The 14,956-nt window shown below is 36.4% G+C and overlaps 1 protein-coding gene across 8 annotated transcripts in view; it reads right to left on the bottom strand.

The window, feature by feature from the left end:
* Positions 1 to 14,956, bottom strand: part of Nnt (nicotinamide nucleotide transhydrogenase) — a 93,621-nt gene that overhangs the window by 71,759 nt on the left and 6,906 nt on the right. For all 8 annotated transcript variants that reach the window (XM_047555540.1, XM_047555536.1, XM_047555542.1 and 5 more), the window contains 4 exons: positions 12,464 to 12,693; positions 9,575 to 9,792; positions 5,688 to 5,775; positions 1,842 to 1,930 (listed from right to left, as the gene is read on the bottom strand). In XM_047555540.1, coding sequence (XP_047411496.1) covers positions 1,842 to 1,930; positions 5,688 to 5,775; positions 9,575 to 9,792; positions 12,464 to 12,693 — 625 coding nt within the window. The remainder of the gene's footprint in view (positions 1 to 1,841; positions 1,931 to 5,687; positions 5,776 to 9,574; positions 9,793 to 12,463; positions 12,694 to 14,956) is intronic.

Below are 14,956 nucleotides of genomic sequence, written 5' to 3'. Positions count from 1 at the left end.
AATATGTATATGGTTTAGTCTTCCAACAAGAATTTTCAATCAATCAAGTATATTTTCCAATATATCTGGATTTAATATTTATAATATGATACCAACCCCCAGTCTCAAAATAAAGAATAGATTAATACACTATAATTCTTAGAAAATTATTATATTACTTGGTCACATCTTCATTATATGCTTGAGTTATATGTACACTAAACTTAATTATAAACAAAAATAGAATTAAGCCACAGTTATAGACTAGCTGGCTATTCCATGCATGATCTAAAATAATGGCATCAATAAATTCTCAGAAGTCTGTCCCAATTCCAAGTTTCAAATCATCTCTAGTTCAAGTAGATGCATTTGTACTTTAATACATTGTTCACTACAATGAAACCTGCTTTTCTTTTTTTTTTTTGGTTTTGTACTGGGGATTGAACCCAAGGAGCTACATCCCCAGTCCCTTTTTCTTTTTTTGTTTGTTTTTTGATTTTTTTAAGACAGCATCTCACTAAGTTCCTGAAGTTGGCCTCAAACCTGTAATTGTCCTGCCTCAGCCTCCTGAGTTGCTGGATTACAGGCTTATACTACCACACTAGGCATGAACAAACTTATTTTTAAAGGCTTTAAGGTCTAGAAAAATCTTCACATTAGCAAATATTTTTCAAAAAAAGACTGGGATGAATGTCATGCAAGGATAACCTGGCTACCCTTGGTTAGTGGCCTGACTACTTTGGAAGTGTCTCATTTTCTCATTTCAATTGATTTCTATCAGTATATCACTTCTCTAAACTTCAGATAAGACAATATTCTAAGGAACATTCTTTACTCAGAAAAGTCACATTCCTTCCAACTGAATTTTTTTTAGCATTGTATATTCAAGATTGGCAGTTGAGGGGTGTAGCTCAGGGGTAAAGCATGTGCTTGGCATGCACAAGATCCTGGGCTCAATGCCCAGCATGAAAAAATAAATAAGACTGGCAGTGCCCTTATGCTTCCACTCCCCTCAGTTGATAATAAATAACTACAAGTTTCAACCTCAAAAAAGCAGCAAAATACCTAAATGATAATGATACTCAATAAGCATTTAATAAAGTCCTATATCTAGTGTCTTTAGAGATAAAGAATTTAATCAAACTTCTCTTTAAACACAATCTAGGAAAATGTTTCTATGCCAGCTTTAGAGAAATGTGGAAATGTAACCAAGTACTTTCACCTAGGGGCTCTAAAATTATCAGAAAAAGATATTCAACTTTCTCTTTATGTTCAAAACAGGGACCTTAGCATAAATACAACAATAATAATAATTTAAGTAGCGTTACTCTTTAGATAAAAATGCCTGGAGAGTGTTGCCCAGTCTTCTACCTGCTTCCATCCATTCAAGGCAGGGTGCTCTCACTCTGTTCACTAAGATGTCTCCTCTGTCATCCTCTTCATACTCACAAACAGCTCTGTTCATGCCCTACCTAAGCCTAAAAACACTGTGAAGAGAAGCAGGACATAGCAAAGCAACATGTTGGAAAGCAGGACAGAGGTAACTCTAGTTTCATTGCTAATCCACACAGAAAAAGAACTGTGAGTTGTTAGTTTTCAATTCTTTTGTTTAATACCTCTACTTTACTGAGATTGGACCTGTCATATTTTTCCATGAATGCATTTTCACTGAGTTAACTTTTAAAAAGTAGACCATTTTCCCCCATTATTGCACGCAAAAAAAAAAAAAAAGACCATTTTCAAATTGGTAGTTTACTGAACTGTTTCACAATTGCAATTTATAAATTCTAAGGAAAATGTAATAGGCCCTATTTGAAACAAAATGTTTTCAGCTTAAACTCCTTCATTAGTAAGGCACTTACCTTGTATCAAATCCTCGAACAATTGCACCCATCGACTTTGCTGCACCTGCAGAAGCAAGTCCAGCAACACCACCACCAACTATCAGAATCTAGAAGAGAAGAGTCACTTGTGTTTTCATTTAAGTTCATTATCAATTGATTTAAGAAAAATAATCAGCTAACAACTATCTGTGCCTGTACACGGCTTGCAATAAACAGTGGTGGTAATGACCAGCCCTCCATACATGGACAATCAGTTTCTCAGCGTAAAAATTATGTAAGCACAATCGGCATTACACGATTAAAGATGAACAGGTTCTTTCTTGCTGTATAAAAGCAACTTCTTTTAAAATCCCCAAATGGCTTTCAAACTACTCTGCCTTCTCACATTCTAAGGTTTTCCTGCATTCATAAAATACCAAAAACACCTTTCAAAGATGTGCACAACTTTAGTGAACATCAATCCCAACCCCTATTCTAAGCTCAAAAGCTTCTGAACAGAACAGCTGGTAACCACCCATATCATCTGAACCATTCTGAATGAACTACACCTGAAATCTGAAGCAGTATCACTAACTTCCCTAACCACATAAGGATTGGAGCCAAGAGAACTAAAGAATTCTTCAGAAACAAGTCTCCCCTCCCTTCACAAAACAAAGCAAGAACAATGTTGTCTCTAGAAGAAAAATTCCACAAGAAAAATTCTGCTACACATCCCACAAATAGCCCATTGAAGGCAACTCCCTGTTCCTGTCAGAAAAAAAAAGCCACCCACAGAAACAGTCAAGCTTATAAATTCCCACCTACCCATCATGCCCACATGTGCTTTTGCCTTTTTAAGAACTCTAGGCTGTCAAACAGCCCCAGTGACCCCTGGGCAGTGTCTCAGACCATGCCAGTTGATCTTGATGATGGTTTGTCATGGGAAGTGGGAGGCATCCATAGGAAAGGGGTTAGAGGGGGACCAGAGGGAACAAACAGGGCTCTCAGACACCAACCCTGTTCCAAACTGAAGTCCTATCACTTATAAATTAATAGACAAACAAACATGTACAAATAAATGAAATTAGTAAAAGTCACAGGGCTTGACCAAATTATCCTGAAATAATAAGGATGCATGATTACACTCAAACAATAAATTTTCAGAGATCTATGGTACAGTGAGATAACAACAGTTAATGACAATACACTGTATTCTTGAAAAATATAGAATGAATGCCAAGAGATCTCACCACAATTATGATGTGAGGTAATGTATGTGTTAATTAGCTAGATTTAACCATTCCAAAACATGTAGATTCTTTGAAACACACACATGATAAAGTCACCCATTATTCTGACTCTATAAAAAAAAATTTTAATTAACAAAAAAAGAAATAGTCAAAGACCCCACAATTTAAAAGACAGAATTGCTTAAGAATAAAGTGATGTAGGGCTGGGGATATAGCCCAGTTGGTAGAGTTCCTGCCTTGCAAGCACAAGGACCAGGGTTCAATCCCCAGCACCGCAAAAAAAAAAAAAAAAAAAAAAAAAAAAAAAAGAATAAAGTGATGTAGATACTACAATAGCAATTTACTCTTTCTCTGTAGCATGGGGTAAAGTAAAGGAGACTCAGAGAGCTCAGGTTGAAATTCCCTTACTACCCAGTTCTGGAGGACCTTGGCAAGCTGCTTGGCATCTGCATTACAGTAGTGAAAACACCTTCCCAAAATGTTATTCCATTAAGTGATGGAATCTTACTAAAGCACTTACTGCTAACTGGCACAGTGTGGACATATAGTCAAGGAATGGAAAGGGAAAGGGCAAGAGAACATGATAGCAATGTTCCTGAGGTTCAGCTATATCACCTGATCCTCCTCTCAGCTTCCCCCTCTCAGTAAAAGGTACTACTAACTGGGCACAATTCTTCAAACCAGATAGGGAGGTCATCTTGAATCCTCCCTTTGCACATATTCCCACCTTCAGCCCACCAACAAGTACGACTGGTTTTAATCCCCAAAATCTCCCAGTCCACACCTTTCTCTACATTTCTGTTGCTACCACCTTCCCAGGCACAACCAGTTCCTAACGGCTCTCACCCATAACAGCCAGATAACTGTTTTAAATCCTAAAGGAGACATTTCCCTCACCTTCAAGAGAACTTAAATTTTATAACATGACCTATGACCTATCAGAGAGGCCCCACATGATTCAACCTAACCTTCCTTTCTCACATCATCTCGGATCACCCCCATCTTGTTCACCACACTCCAAGACCAACGGCCTTCTTTATTTCCTAGAACACACAAGAGTCGTTCCCATCTTAGGACCTCTATGTGTGTTGGCTCTTTGCCTAAAATCCTAAGTTCCTGGTTTCTTTCTTCCCATCCTTGAGGTCTCAGCTCAAATGTAGGGAGGAGCGTCCCCATCCCCCAGCTCAAGTGACTCACATGTTTTCATTACTATCACCTCATCTGGTTCATTTCTTTTACATCTAAAACTCTCTCATATATTGGGGGGGGGGGGTGCTGTGTCCTCACTGTGAGCCCACTATAATGTAAGTGTTAGGTGGCTGGGAAGGTTGTCTCCTTCAATCCATCCCCAGATCCTAGAACAATGCCTCTCATCTCATAGGACTCAACTGATTGATTTCAGTTCATTCCACACAAGTAAAAACCCTCTATGTTTACAAGAAACCCACGTAAAATGTCACGCAGTCTACCTGGATGAGCCCAGCTAGTGACTAATTCCTAAATTTCAAAAATCAATTTTTGACATGTAACCAAATCCCTTAAGTTGCAATTTAAACTCTAATAATCTCTTCTCCACCTTTTAAAAGCTGAATGACTCCTTTGTTTAAGTCTCTTGCCTTCTGTTTCACTTCTTAACTCCTTCTATTCACAGCTTTCCTATCAACTTCCACATATTTCTAGAAAGGTTCTAATCAAAACTGAATTGTGGATTTTGTGCATAGAAGTATTTAGCCAGTTTTAGAACAGCCTGGAGCTTCAGGCCACCTTGAACGCAAGACATTTCCTTGTAATCCTAAGGAATAGGTCAAAATATCCTCATTTCACAAACCGCATCTGTGCCCTTTGCTTTCTCACTAGGTACTTTGGCTCCACTGAAGAACTTGCTATTTTTTTCACATGGCCTATTCCTCAAAGCAATAAATATCAAGATTTCACAAAGCTGTTATCAGGTGCTATTGCTTTTGGGCTTTTTTCGCTAGAAAAATTTTTTTTTGAATTAGCACTCTGGTTTACACAATGACTTATTTAAAAGGAGGAAGCACAAGGTAAACCTGTACTCTACAGGCAGGTATTTAAAGTCCTGTTTCCTATACCTCACCTCAGGATGTATGAAGACATTTAGGGAACTGGAGATAAAGGATCAAAACATAACCTCCTGTCCTTTCATCAAGCCTCCCCTGCTTCTCATCACTAACTGCTCCTCTCTGCTCCCAGTCTGGACTCAAAGCTGCAGCACCTTTCCCCTCTGCCAAATGCCCTGATTACATCACCTCCCATTTTCTGTCTTCTTGACCCAAAAATTGAGGAGTGAAGAAACCAAAGAAATATTTTCTTTGCAAGATGTTGCAATGTTGGGAAACACAGAATTTGCTGAATAGTATCTTGAAGTTTTTTAAAAATTAGTGTGAACAGGTCCACAGACCAAGTCCAAGATCCTTTTAAGAGTTCAAGTTAGTAAGTCAAAAGCAGTCAAATTTCACTCTCCTCAAGCAATCTTAAATGTTCAGTTTTGAGGCTCCACAGAAGTCAGCAGTGAAGTTAACATACATAAAACTTTAAAAACAATTAATTTTAAGACTATACATACCCTTGCTTCTAGTTTGTATTATGTAGAATCATTCAAAGTTGTACCTACCTTAGCTGGAGGAACTTTTCCAGCAGCTGTGATCTGACCAGTAAAAAATCGTCCAAAATGATTTGCAGCTAGGACAACAGCTTTATACCTTAAAAAGTAAATACATGGATAATTCCATGAAATGAAAGGTCTTAGGCCAATACATTATTGCAGGTTATCAATTTTGCTTTGTCAAGACAATAGCTAACATTTATACAGCATTAAAGTGTCAAGAACAGCTCTAAGTGGTGCACACATATTCACTCCTTTAATCTTCACAACATGTCCATGGGTAAGTATGATCATCACCTTTATTTACAAGATAGGAAACTGAGATAGAGATGAAAAGACTTGCCCAAAGTCACCCAGTCAGTAAATGTCAGAGCCAGTGACCTAATCCAAGTAGCCTGGCTCTGAGCCACATTCTTATCCATAAAGCTACCCAGCACCTTCATAAAGAATCCTGCAGAAGAGCAGTTGAGATAGAAAAAGTAACAAGGAAAGACAAGAAAATGCTAGCAATGCTTTTCTTTGGATGCTGAGACTCCATGCCCTTAATACTTTACTTTATTATGTTGCCTAAGTTTTCTTTGATGACTATGTAGCACTTAAATACTACAGGGGGAAACTCTGAAATAAAAGAATTAGATTAACCATATGGTGTACATAATGAGATTCCAATCTCAGAGAACAAAGAATACTACCCTTGATCTCTAATGGTTGAAAGCACGGACTCTCAGATAAACTAACCTCAATTTATGTCCTAGATCTACCACTGATTAGCTTTGTAACCTTGAGAAAATTTAATTCTTGGTTTCCTCATCTATAAAGTGGAGACAAAAAGAGCATCTACCTCTGAGACCTGTTGTAGGACTGCCTGTCATATATTAAATACATTTAAGTGTTTCAGTTAAAGAAACAAATTGTGCAATAAAAACTAATAGTGTATGCCATCCTTACTCTAATAGGAGAATGTGGACATACTACACTGATCTAAATTTCATGCATTTTATACTTAAAAGGCACTTGTACAGTCTTGCTCAGTAATATCCTCTGTCTCATTATTATAATACAATCACTTAATGTTAAGACCCAACTTTTAACTGGCAACAAAATCTCTCCCTGATCATATTTTGTACTTGATATAACAAGCCAAAAGGTCACTACTTTACTTTTGATTAATCATACTGAAGCAGGAAATAGTATTTTAGAGATTACTTTATCTGTTAGTCTTACTTCTGAATTCAAATGATAGAACTTTTCAAAGATCATGTGATAAATATCCGAAGACCACTGGAAGAAATTAATTTGGGAATTATGTTTTAAAATATGCTGTTGCTATGCTGAAAATTACAAAAATGAGATTATACCAAAAAATGTACAAGAGTGTTGATAACAGAAAAAAAAGAAAAGTGATAAACTGGGCATTTTGACAAAAGCTCCAAATGAACAGTTGAACTGGAAGCAGCTCATCTTCACCATAATGTGGTTAGTGTCTGTGTTGGATAATGATTTATTCCACACCATGTGGGTATGTACACCAGATAATTCATTTTACAGCATGTCCTTTGCATATGTCAGCTCAGGACATAAGATAAGTGATTCTTCAAACTGTGTCCCATGAATCCACAAAAGTTCAAACTTCAGACAAACTGGGACCATAGTGAGTGGGATGGAGATAGGCATGGTTCTGGGTACTCCTCCCCTCCTAAATGCAGCCAAGGTCACTCAGCTCTTACTGGACTTACTTATATTGCCTCATAATACTTTCTTTTGCTCAAATGATTTTGCAGCTTAAATTGAGTTTCTATTTGTTTGTTTGTTTTTGAGATAGGCTCTTATGTTGCACTGGCTGGTCTCAAACTTCCCGGCTGAGGAATCCTCCTGCTCAGCCTCCCAATAGCTCAGACTATATGCACCCATCTGCTGGTTTTGATTCTTTCATGTATTATGTATTTCACATGTTAGAATCAACAGCACACTTGAAACTTTATATCACACATTTCCTACATAAAAATTTAAGTCCCATATTGCATTATATAATTCTTCTACAAACTACACAAATATAGAAACACTTTATTGTGTCTCTTGGCATATTATATACACCACAAACAATATCTTCAAATAATCCATTTACCACATTACATTAGGGACAAAGAAGCCAGGTATGGTGGCACACACCGGTAATCCCAGCTGCTTACAAGGCTGAGGCAGGAGGATTATGAGCTCAAAGGCAGCCTCGGCAACTTAGTGAGGCCTAAGCAACTTATCAAGACCCTGTCTCAAAATTTAAAAGAGCTGGAGATGTAACTCAGTGGTTAAGGGCCCCTGGGTTCAATCCCCCTTGTGGGGGGAAAAAAAAAAAAAAAAAGACAAGAAAATATATTTTTAATGTGTCATGTGTCATTTGTTTTAGGCATCTCATTCAAATCAAAAGTAAATAGCTAAAACACAATGTAGAACCTGTGGTATATTTGATACAGTACACCTAAAATATAAAACCTAAGAAAATTTTCAGTTTGTATATCAGGCTATAAATTTGGGCTTTATCCATAATAGTCTTTTTTTATGAACCATTTTACAAAAATATTTTATTTTGTTGGTACCTCATTTACAATAGTAAATTGTCAACTACTAACAGTTTTCACACTTAAAATATAATTTACTAATTTCTTAGAGGAGCTGAATTCATAAACCCCATTTCCAGATTTTTCCCACCTTGTCGGGTAGAGTGGGAAATACACTGCAGGAATACACTGCATTCATGCAGTTAATTCCTCTCCCTCACTCAGGGCAGGCAGGATTACTCCAGTATAGTCACATTCCTCTGAGCAGAATGGAACTTAGAATTCTTCTCTACATAGCATTCCAGGTTTAAAAAAAAAAAAAAAAAAAAAAAAAAACAGGGAATGAAATACTGCTGGGAGATAAATAAAGCTTATTACCATGGTGGCCTTGAAGATAAAGAGGACATGGCCCTCAGTCATAAGTAAGGGTTTTGACTCCAGATGAAACTTTATTTAATATAGACATTTTCCCTACTCATTAAGTATTTTATGAATTTACCTAAAGAAAACCTAATGAAGAGATGGTCTATCTGCTAATATGTATATTCAGATAGAACATCCCTAATCCGGATCTCTGAAATCCAAAATGTTCCAAAATCCAGAAATTTGAGTACTATATAACACCATAAGTGGAAAATTCCATACCTGACCTTAGGTGACAGGTAAGGTCAAAATTCAGGTTCACAATACATAGCTCCTTCAGCTTCACCCAGACAGAAAAAGAACTTCCCAGGCTTTTCAGTTGTAATGCATAAACTTTGTTTCATGCAAAAAAAAAATTATTTAAAATATTTTATAAACTACTTTCATGCTATGTGTGTAAGGCGTACATGAAATGTAAATGAATTTCATCTTTAGGCTTGGGTCCCAGCCCCAAATTATGTCATTATGTATAGGAAAATATTCCAAAATCTGAAATCTGAAACACTTCTGGTCCAAAACTTTTCAGATCAGATATATTCAACCTGTACTGCATTTTTCCATATGAAACTGCTAATATGCAATTACTTTTGACCTATGAAAACAGCAATTTAAACCTAATATATGCATGTGTACACACACAAAATATAGTATATTCCTCATACAAATAATCTGACAGTTATTTCCTTGGTAGATAGAAATACTACTTCTCTTCCACCAATGAAGACTAAAAAGGAGTGTGCATTAGAGTTCACTTCCAATCTGATCACTGTGAAACAATAAGTCGTAAAAATAATTTAAGTACAGTCTCAAAATACTGCAATCTCCGATGATTACTGCAAAGTACGTCACTAGAAGAGAGAATGTCTGTGTATCACCATTGTGCTTTTGTTCAATTGAAATGGAAAAGAATAAACCTACCCAGCAATGTTGGCCATGGAGCTTAGTGCATCATATCCCTGAGCAATTGTGACTCTTGGAACCTGGTCCATTGCCAAAACTGTAGTTTTTCTTTTGGAAAGTTTATTTAGTAAGTCTGGATTTTGGGCTGGGTAAATAAAACTAATTAGTGTTCCCGATGTCTTTAAAAGGTCAGCTTCGTGAACACCTAATGTTGGATTAACCATGGGGGCTCGTACCTGAAAAGAAAGTCAAACCACAGATTAAAAATATGAATACTGACTGAGGATGTAGCTCAGTGGTAGAGTGTGTGCCTAGCATATGCAAAGCTCTGGGTATTATTTCCAGCATGGCAAAGAAAATAAAAATATAAAAATATTGATCATATTTTTAAGCAAACAGGGCAATTCAAAAAATATGCAATAATTAAAATAATACTCTAGAAGTTATTCTTTCATCAGTAAGTGTCTGCCCAAATTAATAAGCAAGGTAAGGCACATGAAGAAATATATTATCTTCTGACTAATGACCTATGGACTGTTCTGAGTAAACAGCACACACACCTAGGAAAAACACAGATTGGGTCAGGTTTGACAATTAACTATTGAGCAGTGAGATAATATGGAGGTTTTACAACAAACCTGTCCTCCCAAAACCTATTATTTTGATAAAATTAGAAGACAAATTAAATAGGAAGCTTTTATTGAATGTTCAAAGATTCAATAGTTGCTAATTTTGGAACGTTGTAAACTTAAGTCTCATGGTAGTCAGTATAGATTTATGACACCTTAAAATTCCAGATGACTATTTATAAATGAACACAAGTCAAACTAGTAGATTTGCTGAACTGAGCTTAAACAAAAAGCTACAATGTTAAGAAGTTTAAGACATTTTATTAGCTCCAAGTTTGCAGTAAGTTTTTAGGCAAATAAACACAGAAAACAGCATCTGGGACTTATGTTTTAAATACAAATGCTGGATCAGTGATTTCCTATCATAGCATATCATCTCCATTTAGTGTTGAGACACCTTTGCCTGCTATTTCCATTTCAGGGGTTGACCTGGTAATGCCTGTGATTCAAGACTTTGGACCAGGCATGTAGCTCAGTGGTAGAACCTACTTAGTATGCATAAGGTCCTGAATTTAATCCCTAAAAATCCAAAAAAAAAAAAAAAACCCAGTTTGGGGTAGGAGTATATCTCAGTGATAGAGTGCTTGCCTAGCATGTGTAAGGCCCTGGGTTCAATTCCAAGTACCAGAAAATAAACACTTCTTTGATACTGTCTACTTTTTTCTCCATGAAAATCCATAGATTTAATAAAAATTAGAGGACAACTCTGAATGGATTGTACTGGCTCCTATGAAATGCTCAGTTAGACTGCTGACATCTGAATATGTCAAGCCAATTGAATGTTCCTCTGAATGTGTTCCACAGGATATTAATAGGCTTGACTCAAGAGAGAGCTCCCAGATCAAATAGTTTAGTAGTGCTGGTATAAAGTTATATAAGACTCTATGTTACAGATTTCTCAGCACAACTTTAACATGCTTGTACACATTATGAATCCCTAAAAGAAAAACAAACCACTTCCAAATTTATGTACATTCTTATAACTATTTGTTAAAGGACATTTCTAAAGATTTTGCCCCCTAAAACATTTGATGCAATAGATTGTACTTATTTTTCTATTTTCCCTAAGTTCTTTTAATATATATCAAAGTATATCACTAAGTACCTATAAACCTAAAAATTTTAAAAGTTTTAGCTAAATTATAATTTATCTCTATACATAAATTTCACTATCATTTTCTACAATAAAAACTGGTCTTTTATCTTCTGTCAAAATCACCACTTAAGAGCCTATCAGGTCCTGACACGGTGGCACATGCCTGTAATCCCAGTGGCTCAGGATGCTAAGGCAGGAGGATCAAGAGTTCAAAGCCAGTCTCAGCAACTTAGTGAGGCACTTAGCAACTCAGTGAGACATTGTCTCTAAAAAAATATATAAAAAATATATCTTAAAAAGGCTGGGGATATGACTCAGTGGTTAAGCACCCCTGGGTTCAATCCTCAGTGTCAAAAATAATAATAATAAGATCCTATCAGGGCTGAGAGTATAGCTATGTGGCACAGCTCATGCTTAGCATGCTCAAGGACCTGAGCTCAATCCCCAGTACCAAACAAAAAAAAAGATACTGTCAAGTTATTCAGTGGACTTTATGTTCAAAAGAACACACACACATCTATATCACTGAGTGTTCTTAGAAATTAATATATAAAAGCATACCTTTCTGAAAAGTGAGTTTAGTGATAATCATATATCTATAACCATATTTCACTGCTTACCATGGTCGTAGGAAGTACAGGATTTAATTTAAAGCTCACTTCTAGTTATCATCCACACTAGACTCTTGATACAGGCTCTCCCACTTATATATGACTTTTTTACTTCAAATTTTAATTCTAAAGTTCATTAGCATATAGTTTCTATCAGACATTTCCTCAAGACTTTCTTTTAAAATCTGTAAGGAGGCCACGTGCCACTCAACAGGAAGTTGCTTTCTCTGAATAGTCATGCCCTCTGAATACCAAGCCCTTAGGTATCAGACGCTGTACATTCAGTCCCAGGCTGAGATCCATCCACATCTTCTTGTAATTAAATACTTGCCTTTGAGTATCCTGAATATAGATGGACCATGGAGTGCAATTTCTCATTATGCTGATTTGATCATTTCCCACAAATACATACACAAACAGATATGTACCCATATGTATAAATATTATGTATCAATTAAAAAGAAAGAACATTGGAAAAACTACAAAACCAAAGAAAGTAATTTAATTTTTCTGTGAAATGAATTCCAAAAGTCAGCATGCTATTAAGGTGAGAAAAAAAAGAAATAATTACTTTGACCACCAAATCAGAAGCCAGAACTTCCTTTGCCCCTTGGATTTGGGCACCGGCTGCTCTGTAGTGATCATCTGAGAACTTGGAAGCCTCTCCAGCACCCGATTCCACGACAACATTAAAACCCTGCTTAACCAAGGCCTGGACACCAGCAGGAGACAATGCCACTCGCTTCTCATTTTGGAAAATCTCTTTGGGGACTCCGACAGTCAGTTGTTTATATGGAATTCCTACAAACAGAAAAAGGCAATAAGGAAAAAAAAAAAAAAGTTTAACAACAAACTTCAGAAAATGGAAATGGACAGTCTGTTCTTCAAAATATACTGCATGCACATGTTGCTATCCAAAACGATGTTTTTGATTCATAATCACAATTCTTTTACTTTTTTTGAAAGATGATGAGAAATTTTTATGCCCACTTTTCTGAATGTTCTAAGTATTTCATTTAATCAACCAGCTTTCTTTAAGGTACTCTTTGAGGAAAAAAGATGGGTTGAGAGATTACATAGCATGCTAACTCTAAAACTCAGGGATTCTAGTCTCCCTGTCCTAAACTTTATGAAAGACAAAAGTAAATTGCTGTGTTTTTTAGTTTGTTTTCATTTTTTTTGTTACTGGAAATTGAATCCAGGGGCACTTAACCATGGAGCCACATTTCCAGTCCTTTTTCTTTTTTGAGACAGGATCTTGCTAAGTTGCTGAGACTGGCCTCAAACTTAAAAAATCCTCCTGTCTCAGTCTCCCAAGTCACCGGGATCACAGGTGTGGGCCACCATGCATGGTGTTTCACTATTTCAAAGAGCAATCCTGTTACATACTTAGGTGGCCTGCCACCACACCTAAAGTCCCCTTCCTGGCAATTTGGCCACAGGCAATTTCTCAGAGATTTCTTGGGACCTTACATGCTCAGCAAATAACTGATAAGAAAAAAGATCAGCAATTGGGTCTTAGATAATCAACTATAGGGCAAACATTCAGAAAACCAGCAGCTACAGTTTATACAGGAATTCTGCTCAAGGACATTCATGTTGACTACCCAACCCAATCAGGTTCTCCCTGAGAGTCTGAATGGGAGACTCATGAAAAGAGATAAGAGAAGAATGGTGTAAAAGTTATACAAGTATAGCCATGAGACAATCAAAGGGAGGTCAGCAGCAGGAGTGGCAGACACAGCAGTAGTGGATATTTAAAGAGGGAAGATGAGTCAAGGTTATGAAATCCAGAATAACATTCCACTTTACCAAGAAGTAGATGAGAGGTCTCCTGGCTCCCATTCTTCCCAAAAATACATATAATACACCCTCATCACAAAATATAACCCATTAACATTCTGTTCTTTGCAAACCAAAGGATCCTACAAGATATATATTTATATTTATATATGGTTTGGGCCAGTGTTAGCTTAAGGATATTGCTTTCTTCTGCTGTTTCATGCAATATGTGGATACAAGTACAATTTTTAAAAGAGTATCCATTTCTTTATAAGTTTTACTAAAGCTAAGGAAATTTCTTTAAAATCTAAACTCATAGATTTAAAAATGAATCAAATTATCAATTCAGAATAAGTAAGATCTTAGAGAAATTAAGTCAACCTAAAACTACCTGAATTTGAACATTGTCTTAGATTTCTATACTACTTATGCATTAAAACTTTACAGTAAACCAAAGGTAAATAAACGCTTATTCTTACTTGGAAGAGAGAGAGGAAGAGAGATAGCTGGCAAACATTCAGATTAATGTGCAAAATTAAATCACATACTCTAACCTAGAGTTCACTTATCTATCATCAAATCTAGGCCCTACATGTCAAAATTCAAGGAAGCTACCAAAGAGGACTAAAGTCATGTCAAAGGCATTTAGAAGCCAACTTAAAATGGCTTCTATAGGCCAACTATAAAAATTTGAAGCATCAAAAAGAATAATTAATAGTAACGGAATAAAATACATCCAAAGATGTTATAACTCATGTTTTCATGTTGATATCAATAAATAAAATACTTTTTTAAAGCTTCATTGGTCAACTTGGGAAGAAATAGCATGTGATAGGCAGAATAATAGCCTCCCAAAGGTATTCATGTCCTAAGGCCCAACACTTGTGAGTATGTTACAACACACGGCAAAGGGGAATTAAGGAAGCAGATGGAATTAAGGTTGCTAATCATTTGGTCTTCACATAATGATATCCTGGATTATCTGAATTGTTCCACTGTAATCAAAAGGTTCCTTAAATGTGGAAAAATGCAGAATAGAGTTAAAGAGCAGGTAGAAAGAATGGCCACAAGTCAATAAAAGCAGATGTTCTCCAGAAGCTGAAAAAGGCAAAGAAACATCCTCCCCTAGCACTTCAAAGAGGAATGCAGAATTGCCAACACCTTCGGCCCAGTGAAATCTAGTTCAGACTTTGACTTCCTGAAGTATAATAATTCTGCCACATACGAAGCCACTAGGCTTGGAAAGGAAACTAATACATAAGGAAAACAACTGATTATTAGT

Source organism: Sciurus carolinensis, chromosome 6, assembly GCF_902686445.1.
Source record: "Sciurus carolinensis chromosome 6, mSciCar1.2, whole genome shotgun sequence".
In the NCBI taxonomy this organism is placed as follows: Eukaryota; Metazoa; Chordata; class Mammalia; order Rodentia; family Sciuridae; genus Sciurus; species Sciurus carolinensis.
This window is presented reverse-complemented; position numbering and strand designations above follow the sequence as displayed.